The 24,948-nt window shown below is 34.3% G+C and overlaps 1 protein-coding gene across 5 annotated transcripts in view; it reads right to left on the reverse strand.

Annotated features, from left to right (window-relative positions):
* The window catches only part of ZNF385D (zinc finger protein 385D), a 431,386-nt gene that overhangs the window by 65,451 nt on the left and 340,987 nt on the right, over positions 1 to 24,948 (reverse strand). For 4 of the 5 annotated variants that reach the window (XM_084509530.1, XM_084509529.1, XM_084509528.1 and 1 more), the window contains one exon: positions 2,508 to 2,670. The exons of the other annotated variant lie outside the window; for it this stretch is intronic. In XM_084509530.1, the coding sequence (XP_084365656.1) occupies positions 2,508 to 2,670 (163 nt within the window). The remainder of the gene's footprint in view (positions 1 to 2,507; positions 2,671 to 24,948) is intronic. 5 annotated transcript variants of the gene reach the window in all.

Raw genomic sequence — 24,948 nt, forward strand, 5'->3', positions numbered from 1 at the left:
TTTCTAGTTATGAATTATTAATTCATAAAATATCTTCATTATTGTAACTATCATCTCAGAACTGCACATTACTATCAGAATATTTGACTTTTAGAGTGATCATTTATAAATAGCAAATGCAGTGCAGCATGTTCTGATGTTTTATTCTGGCTTTCAGAAAACATTTTGCTCTTGAAATTTCTATCAAGTAAATATAAAATTTATGAGCTTTTTTTTTTTTTTTTAACTTACAAGGCAGACAATTTCATCCTTTTTATCTACTCAAAATGTTTTTGTTTTTGTTTTCTGATAGTGTGCTTACATACTTGATTCTACAAAGGATAACTTACACCAAGGATATGCCATTCTACTGCCAGTCATATCAATGCAGACCTGTAATAACCATATTTGCCTTTTGATAGAACGTGCTGCCTTTCTTTGAATAACAGTAGTTGAATAGGGCTTTTGCCACAAGTTGAACAGTGCTCAGTGTTTTGTGAAACAGTCAGATTTTAGGCTGTTTGTCAACTAATATTAAATTTTTTCTTGTAGAACACTATGGAGGTACTGACCTCCATTTCCAATGTAGGCTACACACATTTACAAAATTAATCTAGGAAGTCACAAGCTTTGTAAAGCTGAGAAAACTCCAGCACAGACCATTGCTCTTGTGGTTAACTAGTTTTGTGATGTTATTTATGCTGATATTAATATTGATTTGTACTACTGACCTTGAATACAAGACAGTTCATATGTCTTGTCAAGGGTCTAATTCAAAGCCTGATGGAGTCAGACTTGTTTTAAGGCACTTTGGATAATCCTCCAAATTTACACTGAATAAGAAAGAAAGTAACTAAAAACAAAAACAACAATAAAAACAGATTTGAGTCATAAAAAAAAAAAGCTTCGAATTCTCTCACTTTTTTCTTCTTTTCCTCTAAACACTAGATCATATTTTGTAAACAATAATTCACTCTTTCCCTCTTACTTTTCTGACTATGGTAACAGATAGCGGCAGAAGAAACTTGTAAAGATATTTGTATGCTTAGAAATATATATTAAAAAAAACTAATAATAACTTTTGACATTTCCCGTCTTTGTTCCATTCTCCCATACTTCATTTCTTTCCTAATAGAAACATCATCTCTCTTACTGTTCTGGTCACAGTAAAGAGGATGAACTTTTACAGGTATTTGTATGTTTAGAAACACATATATTTAAATAACTTTTACATTCCCTCCTTTGTCCCTATGCTTCATATCTTTCATCGTAGAAACAAAAATACTTGGAATATTTTCCATATTTATTTATTTATTTGAAACAAACACAACAATATTGCAATAACAATTTTTTTAAGCAATGCTATTATTGTTAGGATATAAATCCCCATTAAAATATATGCTGTGTATAACAAAGGTCTATACCAAATAAAGAGAGACAGATACTTGGGAAGGTATCTGCCTATAACAAATACAGCAAAAATGTAATCTAAAGAAAATATTGCACATCTGCAAGGTACTTTTTTTTTTTGTTTGTTTTTACTATAGTTGGCTAGTACACACCTATTTACAGTGCTAAACTTACTGAATCAGAAGAAGTGGTTCCAAGTGAACAGCTTTCAGCATCAGTAGTCTCTGCTTTTTCACAGCTTTGGCTTTTTTGCTGTTGCAGTGTTTGACTTGTTTGGTAAAGGGGGGGGGGGGGGGGGGCTGGTTATGAGTAAATATGCAAACTGTAAACCTTCATACAGAGAAAAACAAAAGCAGTCATACCTTGTGTGATACTAGACTACATTTCAATGAATTTACAACCTTCCTTTGAAATTTCCAGTAGAGTAACAAAATATTTAAAATGTGAGCTTAATCAAATCCTGTTGACTTCACCAAATACTTTCAAATACTTTTCAAAGGAACTTTATTTATTTATTTATTTATTTAGCAAAGGAATACCCATCCAATAATTTAAAGGATATGATTTCAGTCTGAAGACTCATTTAAACAAAATAATTATCATCAACATCACTTACCTGATCATGTGGCAAAAAGATTATACAGCTAGTTTCCAGCTCAAAACCATGCAATAGCCATTAAAAAAAAAATGCAATGTTTGAAATTTATGGAAACTAGGTTTATACTAACTACTTTTCAAGAGGCTTCTGAACACAGTGTAATTTGCTACATTATTTGTGGTTAGAATAAACCATCCATAAGCAATAATACATAGAGTGGTGCTGTGCATAGACTATGAGGTTTAGACCAGTTGATATGTAATAGTTCAGTTGCTATAAAAATTAATCAAATCATAAGTATTGCATTCTATCCTAAAGAATAACAAGCCTCTTTTCATAGAGAGAAATTGGACTGTCATACTCTCACCAGCAGACTGAAAGGACTAAAAGAAATCAGTATCACACAGAAAGATGGATCAAGCATGAATCAATGTAGCAAGCACATAACCAAACAGACATGGAATTAAACAACGAAAAAACAACAACAACAAAAAAAGACCAACAAAGATTGTCGCTTAACCTGTTTTGTCAGAGCTGGTATTGATGGTATTGGTAGTGATGGAAGTGAAGGTAGTCTTTGCGCTGTCCTTGGTAGTAACAGATTTCTGCTTATTTTTCATGGCTTCCAGTGCTTTGAGCTTCTTGGCATGTTTAGTGCCTTTGTAGTGGGCCGCAGCCTGGCTCTACAAAGGAGAACAAAATGAACCATGCAATCAGGCTCATTTCTAAACTGGTATTCTCTGTATTAGTACAAATACAGACTACCTTTCAATAATGGGTACCACTAACATTATCCAAGTACTGACCAAACAGAAAACTATATTTAGAATGATGCTTGGAAAACAATGGAAAAAAATACTAAAACATCTGCAATCCAATGAATACAGTATATTACTGTATAACAATTTTACTTACAGACCAAAATAAGATTGTTTTAGTATACTATGCTTAAAACATGTATCTTTATCAGCTTTTCTATCAAGATTTTTTTTTTTTTTGCATTAAAAAATTAATAATTCTCAGGCAATGGGGAAGAAAACACTATCCTCCCAGTAGCTTTTGACTTTTCCAATTCCTCTTAGAATCTAGAGATTTTGCTAAAGGCTCCTTCAAAGAACAGTTTCCATTTAACAGTGGTATCAGGAACTTCTCTAATGAAAAGCAAAGACCAAACTACCCAAAGCCAAACAAACAAACAAAAAAACACAACGAAATATAAACCACACTCTTCAAAGTCCATCACCAAAGATTTAACTGCAATTATCTGGCTTTCTTAATAAATAAATACATGTGTTCCAGTGTTTGAAATTCAAAGCCAGGAACATCCTTTTTAAGCAGAAACCTCACAAATATGTCTTGGCTACATGATATTAAGCTAAAATAGATTTGTACATGCATTGCTATTGAGATTTATATGTTACACTGAAAAGGATTATGCTGAAAGAACTCTTATTGTAAGAGTTAATAGCAACATTTCTTCATTTAATTTATGTTGTATGTATATTTTAAGAATAGTATTTAAGTATAGGATTAAACCTTACTAAAAAAGACATTGGAATTAATATGAATAATCAGAGGTTGTTTTTTTTACCTCTAATATTTAAATTCTTAGAAAAATACTCCTTCAATTAATAAAATAATAATTTGATAAAATCTGTATATTTTTTATTGCTGAAATTCAAACTTAATTGAAAACAACTCCTTTCCTAGTTGAAGGACATTATTGAGACCCTAGGAAAATAATTAAAATTTAACTACCACAGAAATTAATAAAATAAAAGCAACTATGCTGGGTGAGCCCAAGGATACATTAAAGTCAGTATTTTATTTCTGACATGAAACAACTGCAGATGCTTAGAGAGAACATATAAGGTAAACACTTTGTATTATGGAATCACAAGAAGAAATAAACATGTATGTCAATTAGGAGCTACAAACTCAAAGAGTCAGAGGGATAAAATGACACAGTCATCAATTCACTAAGCCATTTGTACAGGTGCAAGATGCCTGCATTATCTGGTACCTGTTAGTCATTATACCTTTACTTAATGCTGCCCTGTGCTGAATTCTAGGATGTGAGGAAGTTCTAGTGAATATCACAATAAGAGTTTTGATTAATTAATCTCGAGATTTATGGTTTTCAGTATTCATGAAAAGTCATGTTTCCTTCCAGATGCCTGAGATTTGAGAAGCTCAAGGTGAGAAGAAGTGAGAGACCTTATCTAAACTAATAAACACACATAAATGTATGTGTATGTACACATAGAAATACATACACACACATGCTCTTGTATATCGAGATGCATCATTCAGTTTGGTTGAAAAGCCAGTTTCTTTGTATCTAAAATAATGTAAACATTATAGTAGGTACCCTTATTGAAAGAACACTGGACAGTGAAGTTATTAATTAGAAACAACTTGGACAGAAACAGCACAATCATGCACCTTTTACAATTCCCAACACGTAACATCAAGACATACTGTAAGCCAGATACAAACAGTCAAGAGATGTTAATTACTGTAAAACTGAAAGACCAGTGTCAGGTTATGACGATGCATTAAAAATGACATTATAAAGTACATCTTTATGATACTATCCTGTCAACTGTTTTTACAGTTTCTAGTAAAAATGAATTACCAGTCAGCTTCAGTTTCTGAGTGCACTTGTTTTCCCTAACTAATAGTGTCATTCTTCAAATATCAGAAAAGTAGTCAGAACATGATCCTTAATACTAGATGATGAATACCAATTTTAGTTTGATATGCAGCTCAAGTTTCTTCACAGACTTACTGGTAGAACACAACCAGGTTTATGCCTCCTGCATCCACTCTTCGCTCCAAATTCTCACAGCTACAGCTCCACAAAACTCAACCTAAGCAGAGTGTTGGATGCACAAGGAATATAAAATAAGGCCCTATGTAGAAAGTGGTGACCTTTTCAGTATTCTGAAATACATTAATGAAAACATTCCAAAGTAGAAAAATGTTGCTTAAACTTACAGGTACAGTGGCTGTTACAAAAAGTTCTCCATTGCTCACTTCCCACTGATCACTGACAGTTTACCTAACCTCTAGAGATTTTTACTTGCAAGAGTGGGGTGGGAGAAATGGAAAAATATCCATAAATATCTTTTCAACATGGCAACATAAAATATGGTACTATCATTCCTTGCAGCCATAAGAGAACTAAAATAATCCTCACTACTTAAATGACATTTACTTGTAGCTTATAAAATTCATTACTTAAAATAGTATTTGCTGTCAGCCTAAATAATAATAAATAAAAAATGATCATAAATTACAATTTTCCCTATTTTATCTTAATATTTTAATATTTTATCTTAATATTATCTTATGTGTATATATGTCTTAACAACTTGTGCAACAAGTTGTGCTCAGACAAGTTATAAGCAGAGGATACATAAAACCAAGAATCTACTGAATTTAGTGGGAATCAAGGGAAGATTTCCCTTTACGTTTCTTATAAAGGAGTAGTGAATTTTATAATTGTTCATCTTGGTGAAAGCCAACCTCCTTTGAGAAACAGCTGTTTAGTCTAAAAAAACAGATGTTCTCTCAAGCAACAGAGATTCAGGACAATCCTAAAATGAAAACTCTCATATTATTAGAGAACGCTTGGTAATCACAAACATCTCTCCTAAAAGTCATCTAATATTATTTTCTTTTTCTTTTTATGATTAAAACATCATCAGAATAATACCTTAAGACAGACCTTACTTTCTTCTTTCATCACAGTTTCCAACACAGTGTTTTTTTTTCTCACATCACCTTCAGCAAGTTTGTAGATGACACCAAGCTGGGTGGTGCAGTTGATACCAAAGGAAGAGATACCATTCAAAAGGACCTGGACAGGCTGGAGAAGTGGGCCCACGTAAACTGAATAAGGCTCAACAAGTCCAAGTAGAAGGTGCTGTACCAGGGTCAGGGCAATCCCAGATAGGAGTACAGAATGGGAGAACTCATTGAGAGCAGCCATGTGGAGAGAGACTTGGGGGTTATGGTGGAAGAAAGTCTTGACATAAGCCAGCAGCATGCAGTTGCAGCCCAGAAGGCAAACTGTTTCTTGGGCTGCATTAAAAGAGGCGTGATCAGCAGAGCAGGGGAGGTGATTGTGACCCTCTACTTTGCCCTCATGAGACCCCACCTGCAGTACTGCATTCAGGTTTGGGGCCCCGAGCACAAGGAAGGTTAGAGCAAGCTCAGAGGAGGACCACAAAGATGATCCGAGGGCTGGAGCACCTCTCCTATGAAGAAAGGCTGAGAGAGCCAGGTATGTTCAGCCTGGATAAGAGAAGGCTCCGGGGAGACCTCATTGTGGCTTCTCAGTGCTTAAAGGGGTTTTATAAAAAGGATTGAGAGGGACTCTTTATTTGGGTGAATAATGATAGGACAAGGGGGAATAGTCTAAAATTAAAAGTGAATATAGTTAGATTAGACATTAGGAAGAAATTCTTCACTGTAAAGTTAGTGAGGCACTGGAACAGCTTGCCCAGAGAAGCTGTGGATGCCCTACCCCTGGAGGTATTCAAGGCCAGGCTGGATGGGGCCTTGGCCATCTGGATCTAGTGGGTGGCATCCCTGCCTATGGCAGGGGTGTCAAAACTATATGACCTTTGAGGTCTCTTCTAACCCAATCCATTCTATAATTCTGTGATCCTCTGATTCCATGTTTGATACACAGAATTATCCCTAGCACTGTGAATACAAGTGTCAGTTGACATGTTACCCAGTCTTAGTCTCATGATGGAACATGAAAAATATGCCAAATATTGCTGCTTTAACATTACAGTGCACTTTAAGGAACTATATCCATTCTTCAAAGAGATGTCAAACAAGAAAGTAAAAGGTATATTATATTACTTTGTATCTGAATTTGAAAACCCATGGATCCTTAACTAAATTTTGAGAGCTCTGATCCTGAAAATTACATGTGGATAAAATTTATTCTATATGAGTTACATAAAAACCAAAGAAATGGCAAGATGTCTAAATGGCAATTCACTTTTCAAGGTTATTTTTAAAGTCCTGCCTGTTTCAGCAATACATATCAGTTCAAGAATCTCTTTTGCAAAACAAATAATTTCCTCTGGTTCTGCATATCTATGATGAATAATTATTGACCTTTCCAATTCACAGATTTTCTAAACTTGCCAAATTGTTAGAATATAAAAACATATTTGTCTGTGTAAAAAATAAAGTATATATACATATATATATTTATTATAAATACACATGTACATACCATAAAATAATAACAATTCTATATGCAGTTTGTATAGTTACACCTGAGAGCAGTTAGAAATAACAGCCATAGTGTCAAAACTCAGCTGTATTTTCTTTGCTTAAGTGCAATATTGTACCACAATTACCATAAGGACATCACATTACCAAGAAAATTGCAATGTGTAAAATATGATGAGAAAGATATGGAATATTTCAAACAATCCAGACAGTATTCTTGTACAATTACAGTCATCATATCTATACAGCAGTCTTCAAAATACATTTGTCAGTCTGACTAATATACTCCAGTGAATCATGTCTTCTCACTTATGTTCTTTAGGCATTGGTTCAACAAAAACATTGTGCTTAATTTTGTGCACTGAAACACAAAAAGGTCTCCTATTCTCAGAGAATTTTCAGCTTAGCAGCACCACATCTTCTATCCTTTCTATATCCTTCCTGGTTCATCTCATATTACCAGTCTACTTACAGATTGATTTCCTGCCTCTTTCATTCCTTCTAGGCAATACCTTTCTAATAAAAGCCAACTCAAAGAAAAGAAATTTTTAAAAAGTATAGTCAGTACATTCCAGTGATTCTTCCTCACAAAAATTCAATCAAATTATCATGCATTATATCTTTCTCATTTCACAATATATTTTGAAAGCTGTCCAATGGGAAGAGTGCTGTGCTCCATTTTGTCATCCAACCAATCACTGCAAGGCTGCAGTCTGCCTGTACCCTCAGAAAGTCCCAAACAAGGGTTGAGAGAGATGAAAACCCCTTTTTGTCTGTCTGAGATTTCAGTAGCTCACATCATGTCTTTGTTTTTACCAGTTGCTGGATGCTATTATCACTTCTGTTGTCACTCCCAGTAAAATAGTAACAACTTTGGCTAATATATCAGTAATTGACATGAAGATCTCCCAGAGTAAAATGTATATAAAACAGCTTTACAAACAAAAAATGAGTTTTCTGGTTCAAGCTAATATTGTCACTAAGCTGGCCACTCTAGGTTAGGCAGTAACACAGAGCTGCATACGGCAAAAGGGCTTCTGTTCTTTGATGTAATGAGAAATTGTTTATGAGATGCCTGTGCTACATGTTATCTTAATCACTGAGTACAGATTATCTTCCTGAAGTTGGGCTGTCAACAAGTACTTCAAACGTAATTTTACAGGTGCTCTAAGAACACAAGAAATTGATCAAAATCAAATTATTATTGTTATTATTAATTTTTTTTTTTTTTGAAAAGACATCATACTGACAAAGCTTTTTTCTAGTGACTCCAAAATTGCCAGGTTGACTGCCAGTCTTGCCAGTCAGTGATGACATCATTGAGCTCAGACAAAACTGCAGTAAGCAGCTGAGACATTTGTCTACCAAGTATGTGCTACATTCATAACCAGAGCTGATCTCTATGGAAGAATAAGTTAACTGTAGAAGTTTACAGGAAGTCTAGCAGCCTTGAGGCTCCCAACAGTTGGTACTGCCTATGACAGGGCTTTTACTGTGAGTCATACCTGATAAAATAAGAAGAGTGTTGTACAGTCTTTTGCACTGAGATTTATTTGCTCTAGTACATAAGTCTTTATTTGAGGGTATTTTAAAATTTGCAAAATAATATGTCTTGCAACACATACTATTTTGTTTGCCCAGTGAGTACAGGCAGGAAACTCAGGATTACTTTAACAGCCTATATTCACTTTCTAAAACATGGAGGAACTCCATGGACTTCAGAGCTTAACAAAGTCACAGTACAAGAAACAAATGAACTAAGACCCTGTGCAAGCCTTTGAAGAATAAGAGATTAAGCGAAGACGTAAATGTAATTTTTAAAGGTGATGTCAACACAATGACAAGTTTTATATTGAACAAGAAGAGCACCCTGATTTCTGCCTGATATATACAAACTCAATCTGCAGTCAATTATATTGTAGATAAATGTTGCCTGTCGTCATTTCTTCCTTCTGCTAGGCTTACCTTTATCTTCTGAATTGTGTCATTTCAATTTTTTTTGCACTCTATCATAAACATCAGTCTGTAATACAGAGCCAGAAAGCTAATTATGTTACAGGCTCAAATGTAACCATGGTATGAAACGCCAAGGATGTGTGTGTAATGTGACATCTTTCAGATATTTTCTGAGATAAGGCCTTTACCCCATCAAAAGTGGTAGTTTTATTACTGATCAGTTTCCCCCCCTTCCCTAGAGCTTAGCATACAAAAACAGAGCAAGCACCAAAAAGGACATTTATGTAGAAAATAAAACAATTCTCCATTACCATGGCAGAATAACATAACTGCTAATTCCCAGACATTTAATTTTCTCTTTCAATGGAAAGAAATAATTTCTGTTCCCTTTTCTCCTTCTTAGAACATTAATTCAACACACTCCTGAGGGTACTTTGAGACTCGAGGATGACAGAAAGGATGGGAGATTTCTAAGCTCACTATTTCCTTCATATTAACAAAGCTGCTTCATCCCATCCCCTGTGCTTGGGCTCCTTCCAGATCCATTTATATAATGGTGAGAGACTGCTCCTGGCAAGAGTCTGCATCACATTGTGAGAGACTGGCATTGACCCCATTCTTATGGAAAAATCATCCATTCTATAGTAAAATCAGAAATTGTCATTCTGGAGAGGAAAATCTATTTTATCTTGGTCAGATAAAGAAGGTAAAAATCCCCCATGTAATATCTGTTGTCCTGTAGCACTCTAGTAGACCATGCACCTACTTTTACTGTAGGCTGCTACTGAGTGTGACATTACCTTAAACTATCTAGGCAAGGTACAAAAATCTGCCTAGGTATAGAACACTTCACACTTCATTCCCAGCAGACACAGAAGACATCATAATATATATGCTGAAGGGAATACAGCTCAAGTAATAAATCTCTTCCCACATGTGGCATTTTCTTTTAAGGAAACTGGTCCTTATTCATGCAGCACAACAAAAGTTCACTGCATGTCAAAGTTTAATAAACTGATTGTTTATTTTATCATCTATTTTAACCTTGTTATTGCTAAGGAAGATGAAGTTTAAACTCAGTAACAGAGTTTTCGAGTTCTGTTCTATGGAAGATTTTACATAATGACTTTCATAATAGTTTCTTTTGGGGGAACAATTTTGATGGAGAGATGAAACATTCTTTAGAAAACAGGTATTAGTGAAACATTAATCAATGAAATTAACCTTAACATTTAATCTGATCTTTGTTGTATTAATTGGCAGACTTTCAAGCACCATTTACTTTCCACATGAAAAATCTTGTTGTAGTTAGAATTTCAAGAGAATATTGAGCTTGTTTGATCTTTTGTTGAGATTAACCAGGTGGTTAATCACAGATTAATTTTAGAATAAAATAGAGGAAGGTTAATCTATATCTATGTATACACCACTTTGTGTAGCTCATGATAAAATAAATGATGTATTTATTCAGCTTAGTAAATATAATATGTATGTTTCTAGATTTGAATCTGGAACTGAAATAGATCTTGAAAATAGATCTGGAACTGAAAAGATCTTGAGCAAATGTTTTGTTGTTGTTGCTGTTTTTTACAAATGTACCCCAGCTTCTCTTCTGTATCAGTAGACACCCGTCCATATTTTACTCACTGTGTTAATTAATACTTTTTGAATGATATGTCAATAATGGAAATCCTAAAAGTGGAAGCTGATGTAGAATTTATCTAGCAACAAAGAAACAACAACAAAAAAATAAGCTCACCATTATACAATATTCCTGTGATTTACTCAATAATGAGTTAAGTAATGTAAATGTAATTCAGTATTCAGTTTATACACAGTTTGCCTAAAAACAAAAGATGTTGAATTTAAAATAACTGCTTTACAGTAATTTTCTGAATAGTATTGAAAAGTTCAGACTTTTCTGGTGTTGTCTGAAAAGGAATAACAATGGTGGGTATGTAGCCAACACCCTTCTGAGTTTCAGTTTGTTACAGTTGACAACAACTAAAGCGATTCAAGGATATACAGATACACTTACCTTCCCAGAGCCTCAGTTTATTTAGGAATTGTACATTTACTGGAAATAAAACATGATTTCCCCCTGCATTTAGCTGGTTGACTGTTAACTAAATAAAGTTGAGTGGTATGTTTAGCATAGCTCCTTTGAGTGTTTTCACCTGGTTTCTGTTAACAAGCAAAATACTTTTGTCTGTTTACATTCAGAATAGCAATCTCATTAAATTCTGAGTTTCAGATTTTTATTTATTTATTTATTTTGACTGAATTAAACCATCAAAGAATAGTGGTAAGCAAGACAAAAATATCACAAGCAGTTTTAAAGAGGACACAAAAAAAAATTTAAAATGTATCTTTAAATTCCTATTTAGTACCTTTTGAATTTTGTATTTGAAATGACAGACAGGGTAATTGAGCTTGTATGTACAAAACCACAAAAGAGTATATGGAGATATTTGCATTGTATTCTTATGTACTGTCTTCATATTGTTACTGGAATTACTGTTTTTAATGCTGTATTACATAGAAGCTTTTCAAATTTCAAGTTTGTTTTCAGAAAAATGCCGATTCAACTTTCTGATTCTTTTACTCAAATATAGTTTGAATTTCCACTTCAATGGTTATTTCAATATCAATTTACCCCGCATCCTTTAGATCAGCTCTTACCCATAAGAAGAAACTCAAAACCCGCAGACTAGAACTGTAAGTGCTCAAATTTCCTAATTTCAGCACTGTTTTACATGCACTTGCCTGTAGTAAAGTGGTCTCCAGGTCAAATCTCCATCCTTCTTTTAGAAGGTCATAATTGCATATAAAACATATGAATTGTCCATTATCTTCACAGATAAAATCTTCACAGAAAAGTCTTCACAGCTACAGGAAGACTGATAATTTAAGGCTAGAACTAAGACTGCATAGTTCACAGATTCTTTTCTTCTCCTCATATTCCAAGGAGAATCCAAGCTTTTCAAGTACAAGAACCTCCAAGGAGAGGCAATATGTTTTCATGGAGTAAAAGGACTCTTAACTCAACAGTTCCTGGCTCATTTGAACCAACTTTGTAACTCCAAGAGTGACCTGTGCCAGTGGTTTGCTGAAAAAAATCCTACTGTAGGCTTCTGCACAGGAGAAGAAATGAATATTTCTTTGAGAAGAAATATATGTTACATTAAAAAACAAAAACAACCAAAAAAAATAGAGAGAGAGAAAGCAAAGTAGAATGAATAAATGTCATTTCCCACTATAGAAAGAAAGACAGAAGGAGAGAGGGAAGGAGGGAGAGAGGGGGAGAGAGGGAGAGAGACGGAGAAAGAGAAAATAGTAAATTAAGTCTTATACAAGCAATTCATATTAATAGAAATTCTGTTCTGCATAAGAAGCCAGAAGCCAGAGATTCAAGGCAGTACACCAAACCTATGAGAATGTTCTGACATTACTTACTATTTACACTGCAGTTATATTTTGGTTCTTCTACTTCATGTTATGTTGAAATCTGAAGATTTTTTATTTTTTCTATTGACCAAGAATAAATACTTACTTAAGGTATATTTGCAGTTCTAAGGACATTACTGGATAAGAGTATCCCCTCTGAAATCAATAGGACATTTTATATGTTGAAATGTCATAGGACCAGTACCTAAGAGATGCTCCATATTTCATGTTCAATCACATTGACTTTGATATTTCTCATCTCCTTTAGTCAAGCACAGGTTATCAGGCTCAAACCTGGAATAGCTATACAAAATTGTATGATGTGTAATATAAAAAAGGTCAAACAAGACAGGTATAAGAGCCCTTTCTGATTTTAAAGCATAAGATATCATTCATATTTTATATTTGTTTGGGCAGATATTATCAAAAGAGTGAAATTTCCAAACAGCATTGAAACATAATGCTGGCATTCCAAAGTTTTTGGAGCAGACAAACTGATTCACACATACTCACTGTATTTACTAACATATTAATACTTATTTACTACACATTATTGTCTTTATGCTGTCCTTTTTTATACCTCGGTACTAGTTCTTAATTTACAGTAACTGAAACCCAAATGAAAATAAATAATAATAATAAAAAATACTCATTTAAGAATTAGTGATATATTTAAATTAGTATAATCAAGTCAGTAACATTTAACAGTTTACCATGCATGACCACCAAATGTTGGCCCATTTCTGAAGTAATAAAGTACATGGATAGAGAACTCTCACTAATCTTGTAGTTTTCTAAGCTAGATTTGCACATTTTGACATGTATGAACAGACAGTTTGACACTGATTTGGGCAAACCAAGTTTCAGGATGCTTTCTAGAGTTCAGCCATCACCAAGTACAGATGAAGCAGCAAGATGAGATAGTTATGCTTTTTACATCATATCTTTATGACTTTCAAAACTGAATCCTAAAAAAAAAAATATTTAATACACTATGCTTAACACTACTATTAAATTGCATAAAACAGTAAGTGCTTTCTCCCTTGGGTATGTATTAACAATTTACTTTTTGCAGACAAGTGCACAAATATGATTAGCTTTTGCAGATTGCTCCTTATTCTGTTACTGGTAAGTAATTTTTTTATTATTGCAGTGTAAACAGATGCTATTTTCCACTACATATTCAGCAGTAATGAGCTAATTCAATGTGTTAAAAACAACAAAAGATCTTCAAGAATGAGCTATTTGCTTCAATAGTCCAAGCTCCATTGAAATCTATGTTGAAATCAACCATGATAGAAAGTTAGCAAATTACTCTAGAAACCCTGTTGCAAAAGAAGAACTTTATTTAGTACATTCATTCAAATGCAGAACATACTCTGTTACTTTCTCCATATGAATATTATTGATCAACTTCTTGAATATTGATTTGGAAGTTATTTTTTGAGTGTAGCTAATATACTTCATTCCTTTTCTCATAAAGAATATTTTGATAAATCTTTACAGAATCTTTACAACTTTTTCAATATTCACTCCTATGAACTCATTAAACACCAAAATTTACAATGAACCATGAACCAATGAACCATACTGTTTATCACCCCTTGGAAACTGGAAGGACCTTCTTGCTGAGAGAAAAATAAAAAAGATAGCAAGCATGCTTAGTTTAGATTTTGTGAGTGAAATCCTGGCTCCACTTAAGTCAGCAGTTGACATTTATTTCACCCTGGACTGGTGACTGAAAGAAAGTGTGATGCTCCACCTGGACCATTTTATTTTAGTGAAAAGAATTTTAACGTGGATGGACAGAGTTTGACTAAGCAAAGAAAATAAAATGTATAGCATCACAGAAATGCATTGGTTGAGCAAAAAAGCCATGTTTTCACCACAAAAACTTATATTCAACTTTGCATATATAACTTTACCATTTACACTATAGCATTTGTCTGGGCAGCTCCATATTTTCTTGGTTGATGCTACGTACTGATACCCTACTTTTACTGGTTTCTCACACATATGTACTGTCTACAGTATAGTGACAAAATGAGAATTGAGAACATCCAGAGCAATTTAACTCAAATGAAGATAACTTGTTTTGTTTCTCTGTACTTCCTCTGGCAGTTCCTACTTACACTGCTGAACACAACTGCACTATTTGAGAGATCTGTACAGTTTCTCTTTCTTTTATATTAAATCAAACACAGTTATGAAAGTTACATGTATATAAAAATGGCTGTACACACACCACAAGCCACCTGCCATCTCACCAGAAACATTATATTAGAAGGCTTCCAGTGTTGAGCACACTTGAGATATATATAAATATATCCTGCAGACATCCAGCTATAAAACTAAGACTTTTTTTTTTTTTTTTTTTTGGTCAAATAGATATAATCCATTGTCCTGCTTTTTTTTTTTTTTTTTTTTTTTTTTACTGGGTTGCAACTAATCTGTGCAGCAGCTTACACACAGATATAAAGCCACTGAATATATCAGAAACACTACATAACAGTATCTAGGGAATAAAACACCAGGAGAAGGCAGATAACCCTTGGAACTCAGTCTGGACTGAATCTGTGTGACTATCCTTCTATTTTAGAGTAATTTCCTACTTTTGATCCTGGAGCCAAAATCTATCCAAGTCTTTCCCATAATCCAAAAAAAAATAAATAAATAAAATAAAATTATCTCTCAAACACAGTGTAACTATAAATCATTTTAAGACTGACACCTACTCCGACATGAAAGAACTTTAGACAGAGCACACATACACAATAAATAAATAAATAAAACAACCAAAGACAGTATCTTAAAAGAACATTAAGGTTGCAAGTCTAAACAATGTATATGGAAGAGCAACAGCAGACAGCAAATGCTGATTGTGAAAGTAACTATTTGCTATGATGTATTGGATCATGATATATTTTAGCAGTTGGTCACGTAAGGCTTCCTGAGACAAGAGAAAAAATATTAACTTTCCTAGGGCATTTTCCTGGCTTTCAGAGTTCCAGGTAATACTAGTAGTCTAGTATATATGGTTATGCTGCACCTGTGCCGTTTTTCTCCAAGATTCACGAAGCCCCCACTCCCAGCTCTGACTGAAGTGCTCTTGTGTGCACTCTGACAGTCAAAGCATAAGCCTGAGAAATGATCACCACTTAAAGATACACAGATTTACTGAGTAATAAGAATTTTGAACCATACAGCACTGTGGCTGTACCCCAAAAGAAGAGGTGAGGATACAATCTCAGGTATCATCCAAGGTCTTTTAATGGGGACCCTTTGAGAAGTCACACTCTCCAAACAAGATCCCAAAGGCAGACAGGACAGATGCACAAATGTTATGTGCAGTGTATTATATCTGAGACCTTGCAAGACTGTTGTAGAGCCATTTATAGAGGAAGAGGACATACAGGCCCAGTTCAGGACAACTGGATTTAGCACCAACGCTCCTATTAAGTCCAGACATGATTAAATTTCTGATTCTTTCCAAGACTTTCTCTTTATAGAGGGCTAAGGTTTTAATCTTTAATTCAGTGCTTCTTCAATTTCACTTTGCAGATGTAATTTCAGCCTCAATGTTTTTGCTCTTCAATCTCCTAAAAAATAAACTGAATTGCATTCCTCATACAAACCAGATACTTCCAGCTCACAGTTTTACAACATATTCGCACCTTCACGTTGATACATCATAAATCTAATTTTTTTGTAAAGTTTCTTCAGGCAGACAACTGGCCAGGTGGAGAGGTTTCCAGCTAAAACAAAGGTTTTACTAGTCCAAATATGGTAGCATGATGAGAAGTTGTATGCTAACAACATATTGAATCTACAGCCAAACCATTTATTCAGTTGAGCGTAAACATTTTGCAGTCAGTCGGTATAAGTCTAGGACTTCAGCAGGTTCAGGAATCTGGGTCCAACCCCTCCTGGTGTTTTATTTGAGAACCACTCTATCAGACAGTCAACATCATTGGCCCCAGTAGCGTTTTGATTTTACAGCTTATCAGTGTAGAAGCCAGCAACAGAATTTATTACCTATGGGAATCTTTGTTTCAGCTGTACACAAACTCCTAATAAAGCCTTAAGGGCTGGAGCCCACAAGATAAACGAGTCAGGAATTTGGACACTAGAGTAATTACATAGAGAGCCTCCACCTTCAAAAAAGTTAGCTCTATATTTGTTTCACTGTGCTTCTGTCCTGAAGCACTACTCACCATGGGTGTACTCCAGTGTCAGATGACACAGTCTTCTCTCCTTCTCCCCATTTAAACCAGTCACATCTCTAAAATGGGTGGAGTCCACCTCTGTTCATTAAACCAACAGAAATGAAGAATGACCTTATCACACAATAAGCCTGCACCAGCCACCAAATTGACAGCTTTAATTGAGTAAGTAGGCCTGAAAATGTGGTTATTTCCAGAGCAGGAATTTCAGAAAATTACTCAAGATTTGATGTTAATGATAAGATCACTATCCTGTTGATTTATCTTATTTAAGCTGATAAAAGAGAATTATGAGTATACTTTGCTGATCCACAGCCAAAAGGCCTCAAGGACCATCCCATCACTCATAATTTTTAAAATGTCATTTTGCACACACCAGAACAGTTTGCAGTGAAATGTTAAAGGCCTCTGCCTTGTTCAACATGCAATTCTTGTTTCTGTAAACTCATTCTGAAATGAGGTAAGCCTCTGTTAGCACCTCAACTAAAAAAAATCCTGACTTGTTAGCTATAGTACAAATCCATCTCTTTGCAGTCAATATAAGCTCTTGATTTAAAATGCATAATAACTGGTGGGACTTATTTTTGTAGGAAAAAAAAAGGAGTCATGCCTGCAAAACACAGATTCTTGTGACTGTAACAACAAACACTTTGAAGAAATAGATAAAAATTCATAATCCAATTACTCTAAGTGGCTATACTGCTCACCATGAGTCACTCTTAGTACTCTGTTTCACGTCAGGAGCAGCCATAGTGAATTACCAACATGGTTTCATATGGACGTGTGGGGGGAGGGAGGAAAGGAGAACAGCACGTTGAGTAGGAAAGTGAATAAATATTTTTGACCTTCATTTTCCTATTCAAGGATATCAAAACCAGTATATTTCTTCATATAAGTACATTTTCTGAGAGAAAAACAAACAAACAAAAAAATGTAATCTGTGTTGTTTTATAACAGTTACCCATTTAAACTATTGTAGAATTGCTTCTGTTATTACTCCTTAGCACAAATACCATAAAAGATCTAATTGACAGACTATAGCCATCATTGCTTTTATACGGGCTTAAGTAGCATGGGAAGAAAATAAATATTCATTAGGGTTGACTTTAGAGAAGATTTGAACCCTAAGTAACACCAGCTGGAGGATGACAAACCTCCTTTCAGTTGCAAAACGCTGGCCAGACTGGCCAGACTGATGTATTTCAGATTAATATATTTCATCAGTCTGCCTTCAAGCCTTTCCACTTCTCTGGGCTTTGACACACTCTTTGGGACTTTGCCCTCTCCTTCGATTCAACCAAAGATTTTATGATTGTTGAGCTTGAATGGTTATAAATTTTCTCCAGCTCTGCCACCTAAAATTTCACATTCCTCAAATCACTTATTTTCTGTCACTATACATACAACTATAGCCCAGATTTTAATTATGAACTCTGACAGAGTTTCCTTTCTTTCCACAGCAATCTACTATTCTGCACCATCACACATTTTTCAGTGTTGTTTGTCTCTTCTTTTACACAGCTCTATCTCCCTCTCACATGCCTTAGAAAAACTCACCTACCCCAATCAACTATTACATAAACTACTAGTCTTGAAAATGCACTTATTCTTATTTACCCTTAGATTTTTTTTTTTCCAGGCCTGATTTCAAATGTTCTCAAATGTTGTCTAGCAAGTTGACAAACCCTTTGTTTTCAACAAAACTCTTAAAAATGGTTTTCAGAAAGTATTTTTCCCTTTATTCATTTACCCTGCTGCTCTACCTACCTTATATTCTTGTTTCATTTCTGATTTATTAGAAAATAAGCTCTCTAGGGAAAAGATCTCATCTTACACACCTGTAAAGCAGAGAACATAGTTTGCTGCACAGATACATAGCTGTAGGCTCTGTGTATAAAAGAGACAGAGCATTCTCTGGATTTTAAGTAGATTACTGATTAAATAATAATGCTACAATTTTTAAGATCACTACTGCGGAATAATTCAGACCATACCATGTTGTAGCAGAGGTCTGTCAAGAATGAAATGCACGTCTTCCACTCCACAGAAAGTTGTCTTCCTTTATAGTTACTCATATTGCACAACATGTAGTTCACTTATTACGCACAACATGCATAATAAAGAGTTAGATCCATCTTGGAAAGACGACCGACCTTGTGGCTTGGACTGAATGAGTCTGTACTTGTGAAAATACAATCATCCCTATAAGATAGAAACGAGTAAGTGCAATCAAACCTATTTTAGCCAAGAGACAGTACCAGGAGCTTCTCTTTCTCAGTGCAGTCTCCATTCTTTGATATCCCTGCTGCTGAATGCCCCTGCATCTGCTCCTTCTCCAAAATGCCTGTTCCCTCCTTACTTCTTACCAGTTGTTTTGGCAGCACTAACTCCAAAAGCACTGGGACAAGCCTACAAAGACTGAAGGCTTTTCACTGCATCTCATGACCAGCAAGGTTTGCCTTGATAATAAGGCCTGTTTCACTAATTAAGCTCTAGAAAAATATCCAAAATGGCATTGTGTCATTTCTAATGTATTTTGTTGAAAACTCACGCATCTTGTAATGTACACTTCCACAGCTTTTCTTTGAAGAAAGCTTCATTCTTACAGACTTTTCAAGCACTAGAGAGATACAAATTAGTCATGTAAATTAATTTCAGGAGAAAAAAAAATAAATCCTAGGCACTGGGATTTATATGCAATATAATACTGTAAAAATCTTCATTCCTCCAGTGCCGAAAGTGCTAATTATTTCCATATACTCCAGGTTTTCCAGCATCTCCAGACTTTGTTGCTCACTTATTGCTGCTTCTCAGAACACGTTTATCTTAGAAACTGGATTTATTTTAACTGTTTATAACTGAATAAGATTATGGTATGAAAATCATGTTAGAGAAGAAATTGACAAGCAGTGACAAGTACCTTGTGGCAGGCTCTTTGACTAGAATTGTATTAATGAAGAACCACCAAATGCCTCTATTTAAATAACAAAAGAAAATTTTCTGTTATGTCATAACACTCATAAGTGCTGAGAGTCTTTGGAAAGGTAATGCAGATTGATATACCCTGTAAAATAAAAATGTTGCAATATACTCATATTAATTACTAAAACATGAAATAAACAGGATGTCACTTTGGAAGAATAACTTCCAAATACTAGTGATGAAATTCTGTATTTGGCAAATAGGGTATTTAAACAGACAGAGCATAAGGAATGAGCCTGTTTGAGAGATCATTTGATTTGCAATTTAGTACTTTTATCAACAGTTTAAGAACAAAATAATAAAGCATCTGAACAAGTATGCCATAGTTGTTTCTTTTTTTTTTTTTTTTTTTTTTTTTCTTTTAAATTACTGTATATATCCTTGGCCTATTAAATTATGACATTTGGACATGTTTTGTATCACTGTGTAGATCGAGGTGAGAGATAATAATGCTGAAGCATCTGCACCTAATGAAAACGTAACACCTTCTATTTGTTGGCATGGTTCACTGAAAAAAAGCAATATATCACTGTCCAGAAAATGGCCAGAAGGAATAGGAAAATGAGCTGCTGCTAATTAAACCTTTTATGTAAAAACATGATTGCTAATCAAATCTGTATTACTCCATACTCTCATGCTCTACTTTCTTTTTCATTTACACTTCACCCTGTAGCCCCTGAAGTATGAGGCTTACAGGTTTCTTATAAATATACAGGTTCTTTTTAAAAAGATGCTAAAAATTAAAAAGGGACTGTGGGAGGAAAATGAATGGTGCAATTAAACTACGTATGGTTATTCTGATAGCTAACTAAAAGTTATATTTAAGTTATTAACAAAACAAAGTATTTACTCAAGATGAACTTTTATCATACTTGTGACAACTCAGTTACACTTTTATTATAAGGAAGAAAATATGTTTGGCTTTAGATACATAGAATGCACTTATTGACAGAAGTGCTTTATTCAGTTACAATCAGAACAATACAAGACATATTTCCTTCAAAGAAATGAAAGATTTTTAATTTTTAATGATTCCATTGCTATGAAATCTGTTACACAAACAATTCAAATAAATTGAATTCTAAAGATAAATATTACCTTAGCTAAGTATTAGATTAAAAGCCAATAAAATAGCTTTTGCAAAAATTCTGGGCTAACATACGCTATGTTCCTCCTAGTGAAGTACCCCATAATTGTTTAGATTTTAATTTATACAGTGATAATTATAGTAATATTTGTCCAATGAAGTGAAAAGTTACAACATCAGATGTTATTTGGAACAGAAAAGCATTCTTCTTAAAAAGATGTAGGGAAAGATCAACTGAACTTACTATTTTTGTCAAGAAATAGTAAAATCAAAGCAAGCACTGACAATTGCAACAAGATTCTAAATGTAAATTAAAATACTTCAGACAAAAGGCTTGAAGGCAAGTGATTCTCCCATCGAGGGATGATTTTCACTTGTCTCCAGGTGTAACATTATGTGCACTGATGGGCTGATCAACAGAACAGAACTTCTTCCCAGCTGTAATCAGGAGTGATTGATGGTTGGGACAAAAAAAGTTGATTATCATGACAAGTCCACTGATGCAGAGAAAATAGGCTATGCTGGGGAAAGGATAAAACCTGTTTAGGGCCTACCTTCTAAAATACCCTTTATAAAGAAGAAAAAGAAACATTTAAGCCCATACAAAAGGAGCTAATACATGAATTTAGTAAATTTGCCTGTACCTATAGTACCTATCTGTACCTATAGTTGTCCTACCTTGACACAGTGAGACATATATAAACCCCAAAGAGAGTAAATCCTTTTATTTTTAAAATAGTTTTAAATCAACCGATCAGACAACTACATATACTGAAGCAACTGTATGCTCTACCAGTAAAGCATTGCCTCAGTTTGAATACATGTTTTGAATTCATAATCAGCCTTTTAAAGGCCATGGGGAAGTTCAGTGTAAGTGCCATATTGAATTCTTTCCTGAAAAGAAGTCAGTCCCCTTTGGCCATTTTAAACCTTTAAAGGTTTTTTTTTCATTTGAGATCAAAAAAATGCATGAGTGAGGGAAATATACCCTCAAAGGTATAGTTCCAATATGTGCTGTTTTTAAATATATATATATTCCAGTACAAAGCTTTTTAAAGCAGATACCGTGTTGCACTTCCACTCATTCAGAGGATCAGACTCCCAGCTGTTAGCTGTGATGTGATTGAGTACATGGAATAACAATATCCCCCGAGACTGTAAAAGACATGCAAAGAGTGATAAAAGAAAAAAGGAGCTGAAAAAGTCAGGCCTGGAGGTTCTGAAGTGGAATTTGTTTACATCAGGGACAGTTATATTTAATAGTAATTCTCACAAAATGATCTATTATTTTTGCTACAAGAGCTGCCTGCACAGATACAGAAAGAAGACTATCACAGGTATCCCAGGGAGTGCAATTCTACTGACCAAAAAGGAAAAAAAAAAGTCTCCAGAGTTAGTGTAAGATTATTTGAAAAGGTTTTACAGCTGTTAGAAGAGAGTATAACCAGCAAAAGCCAAGGAAAAAAAAAATAATAATAAAAAAAAAAAAACACACTATATTTAAAGCATTTTCAGAAAAAAAAATAGTTAACTCACTTTAATATATTTGAATAGTCATCAGTTAACTCACTTTAATAAAGATCTATCCACATCAAACAAAACTGAACATTTTCTCCCTATGCGCTCTTTCTGTAGACCAGACTTTTGCATACATCCTTGCCTGTTCCTTTTTTCTCATATCCTTACCAATGCCTAAGAAAGTAAGTAGAGTCTAATGAAAAGGAATCACTGATAGGTGACAGAGAACAGCCAATATGTTGTCATTTTTATTTTTAAATTTATCTGCACCTATTATTAATAATCCAGAATCTCAGATGCTCAGATGTGTATATATATATATATATATTATTTTTATAAATCTATAAGCAAAAAGTTAGAAAAGGCCAAACAAAGGTGGGTGAGGATGACACAGAAAAGAGTTTGCAATTTATGTTTCTTTCTTGGTGATGACTCGCTTACTGAAAGTGGTTTCTGCAAGAGTTCCCATCACAGTTGTTCATAAATTTCAGTTGCATATTATATTTGACTGATTTACTTCACATTTGGGCTGAGGAAGGTGACAGGAAAAAATTCCTCAAATATAAATAAGTGTATGGGAATAAGTGATAAAGCAGAGGTTTCTCTCCTTGCAGTTGGAGCGGCAGCCTTTTCTATGAATGGATCATGTGAGAGAATCAGAACATGAAGAACACTTGCCCCTTTTATATGTTTGTCTGTCTGTACTAATTCCCTCCTAATTCCATCAGGTAAGTAATGGTGTTTTTCAATGTGCATTTGAATAATACTAAGCATTATCTTTGTTTCCACAGTTTCTGCCAAAGACACCTAAGAAACAACAGCTGCCCACTACCTTCCCAATGTTAGAATTTGCATCTAACTCCCATGATGCTCCCCCCACCCTTCACCAGGTACAAAATCTTTCTGACACTAGTATAGCCCAAAGAATGTAGATATAGGACCCAATTCATTAAAACCACTGGAGATACATATATGAAATTTGTCTGCAAGTCATCTTACTAACTGACAGAGAATCTATATAGCACTCCTAACATTAAAGTCAGACTTTGGAAAATCTAGGACCCATCATATCATTTATGCCAGCTTCTTTTTTTTTTTTTTTTTTTTCTTTTTCCTCCTCAGTTTCATGTTTCCTGATACATTCTTATATCTCAATTTAATAATTTCTGAGAGAAGGAAAACTTTCTGACAGTAACAAGCATTTTAGACTTTCTCTCTTGTTAAGTACTCTCACCTCTGCCTTTCTCTCTTCTTTCTGCTGCTCTTTGTAGTTCTAAGATCATCTAAACCCAAGCGTAAGTTAAAAGTTGGCTCCAATGGGCAAATATTGCAACCATTCACTTTGGTGCCAGAAGCAGAAACCTTTTAAACCAATTTGTCTCCATGTTCCACAGTCAGAACACTGGTCATTAATCTTCTGCAAATTATTAACAGGACTATAAAAGAGAGCCGTTACCTATTCACAGATCATTTCTAGCAAACTCAAGTAATTTTCAAGAGATGTCAAACCTTCTGCACAACTGATTTCTTTTATCAAAAAAAAGTGAGTGCTTTGGAAATGAAATAACCAAGTAGGATGAGCAGAGTTGACAAAAATGAATAAAAAAAATAGTATAAAGCAATTCTTTTGTAGCATCTTTAAGTCCTAACACAGCAACATCTGCTGATCAACTGACAGTTTTAATCTCTCCAGGATCACCTTTCTACAATGACTGACGTTCAGTTGGCATAGATATTGAACATTCTCCACAGCCTGTGCTTGTGAAGGGAGCTGTAAGCATTAGACATTGCTTTCTCCTGAATTTAGAGATTCCCTTTTCAACAACTAATGCTAAATGTGGTTTAAGAGTGAATTTTGGATGGAAAGCATATCTTGCAGTATGAATACTGTGGACACAAAGTGACTCCATCTGTCCTTATCAACAACAGACTTAGCAATCAGCTTACATTCAGAGCAGGATTTTTAAAAGATCAGTAACTTAAAACTTTATTTCTCTAATATCTTCTTGTCCCTGCCAATGCTTCTGTGAGCCTGATACCACTGGGCTGGTCCATGTTCTGTAGCAGTACAGAGATTTCTTACACGGAACAGATTGCTTTCATTACAAAAGAGGAGATAGGTACCAGGATTAGTGAAGAGTTGGTTACTGAGCATCAACCAAAATGTTTGGTTTGTATGCGTGATTGTCAATCAAGGTAATTATATATATCCTTAGGGTATCAGTCACAGGACTCAGTTCAACACCTCCAAAAGTACTCATAAGCTAAACAGGAAGGTGCTGTATTATACATTTATAATTTCTGCTTCTACATTATACAGGTGCATCATAGTACTGTATAGAAGGTAAAAAATATGGAAAAAATAATATATACAGCAAAAATAATTTATTTATATTTTATTAAGCATTTTAGAATTGTTTCAAGAAACTATAGGTTTTCAGAATATTAATAATAATTCATAATTCATGAATGTTTTTCAGCAGACT

The sequence above is a fragment of the Aythya ferina genome (assembly GCF_964211825.1).
Source record: "Aythya ferina genome assembly, chromosome: 2".
NCBI classification, from domain to species: Eukaryota; Metazoa; Chordata; class Aves; order Anseriformes; family Anatidae; genus Aythya; species Aythya ferina.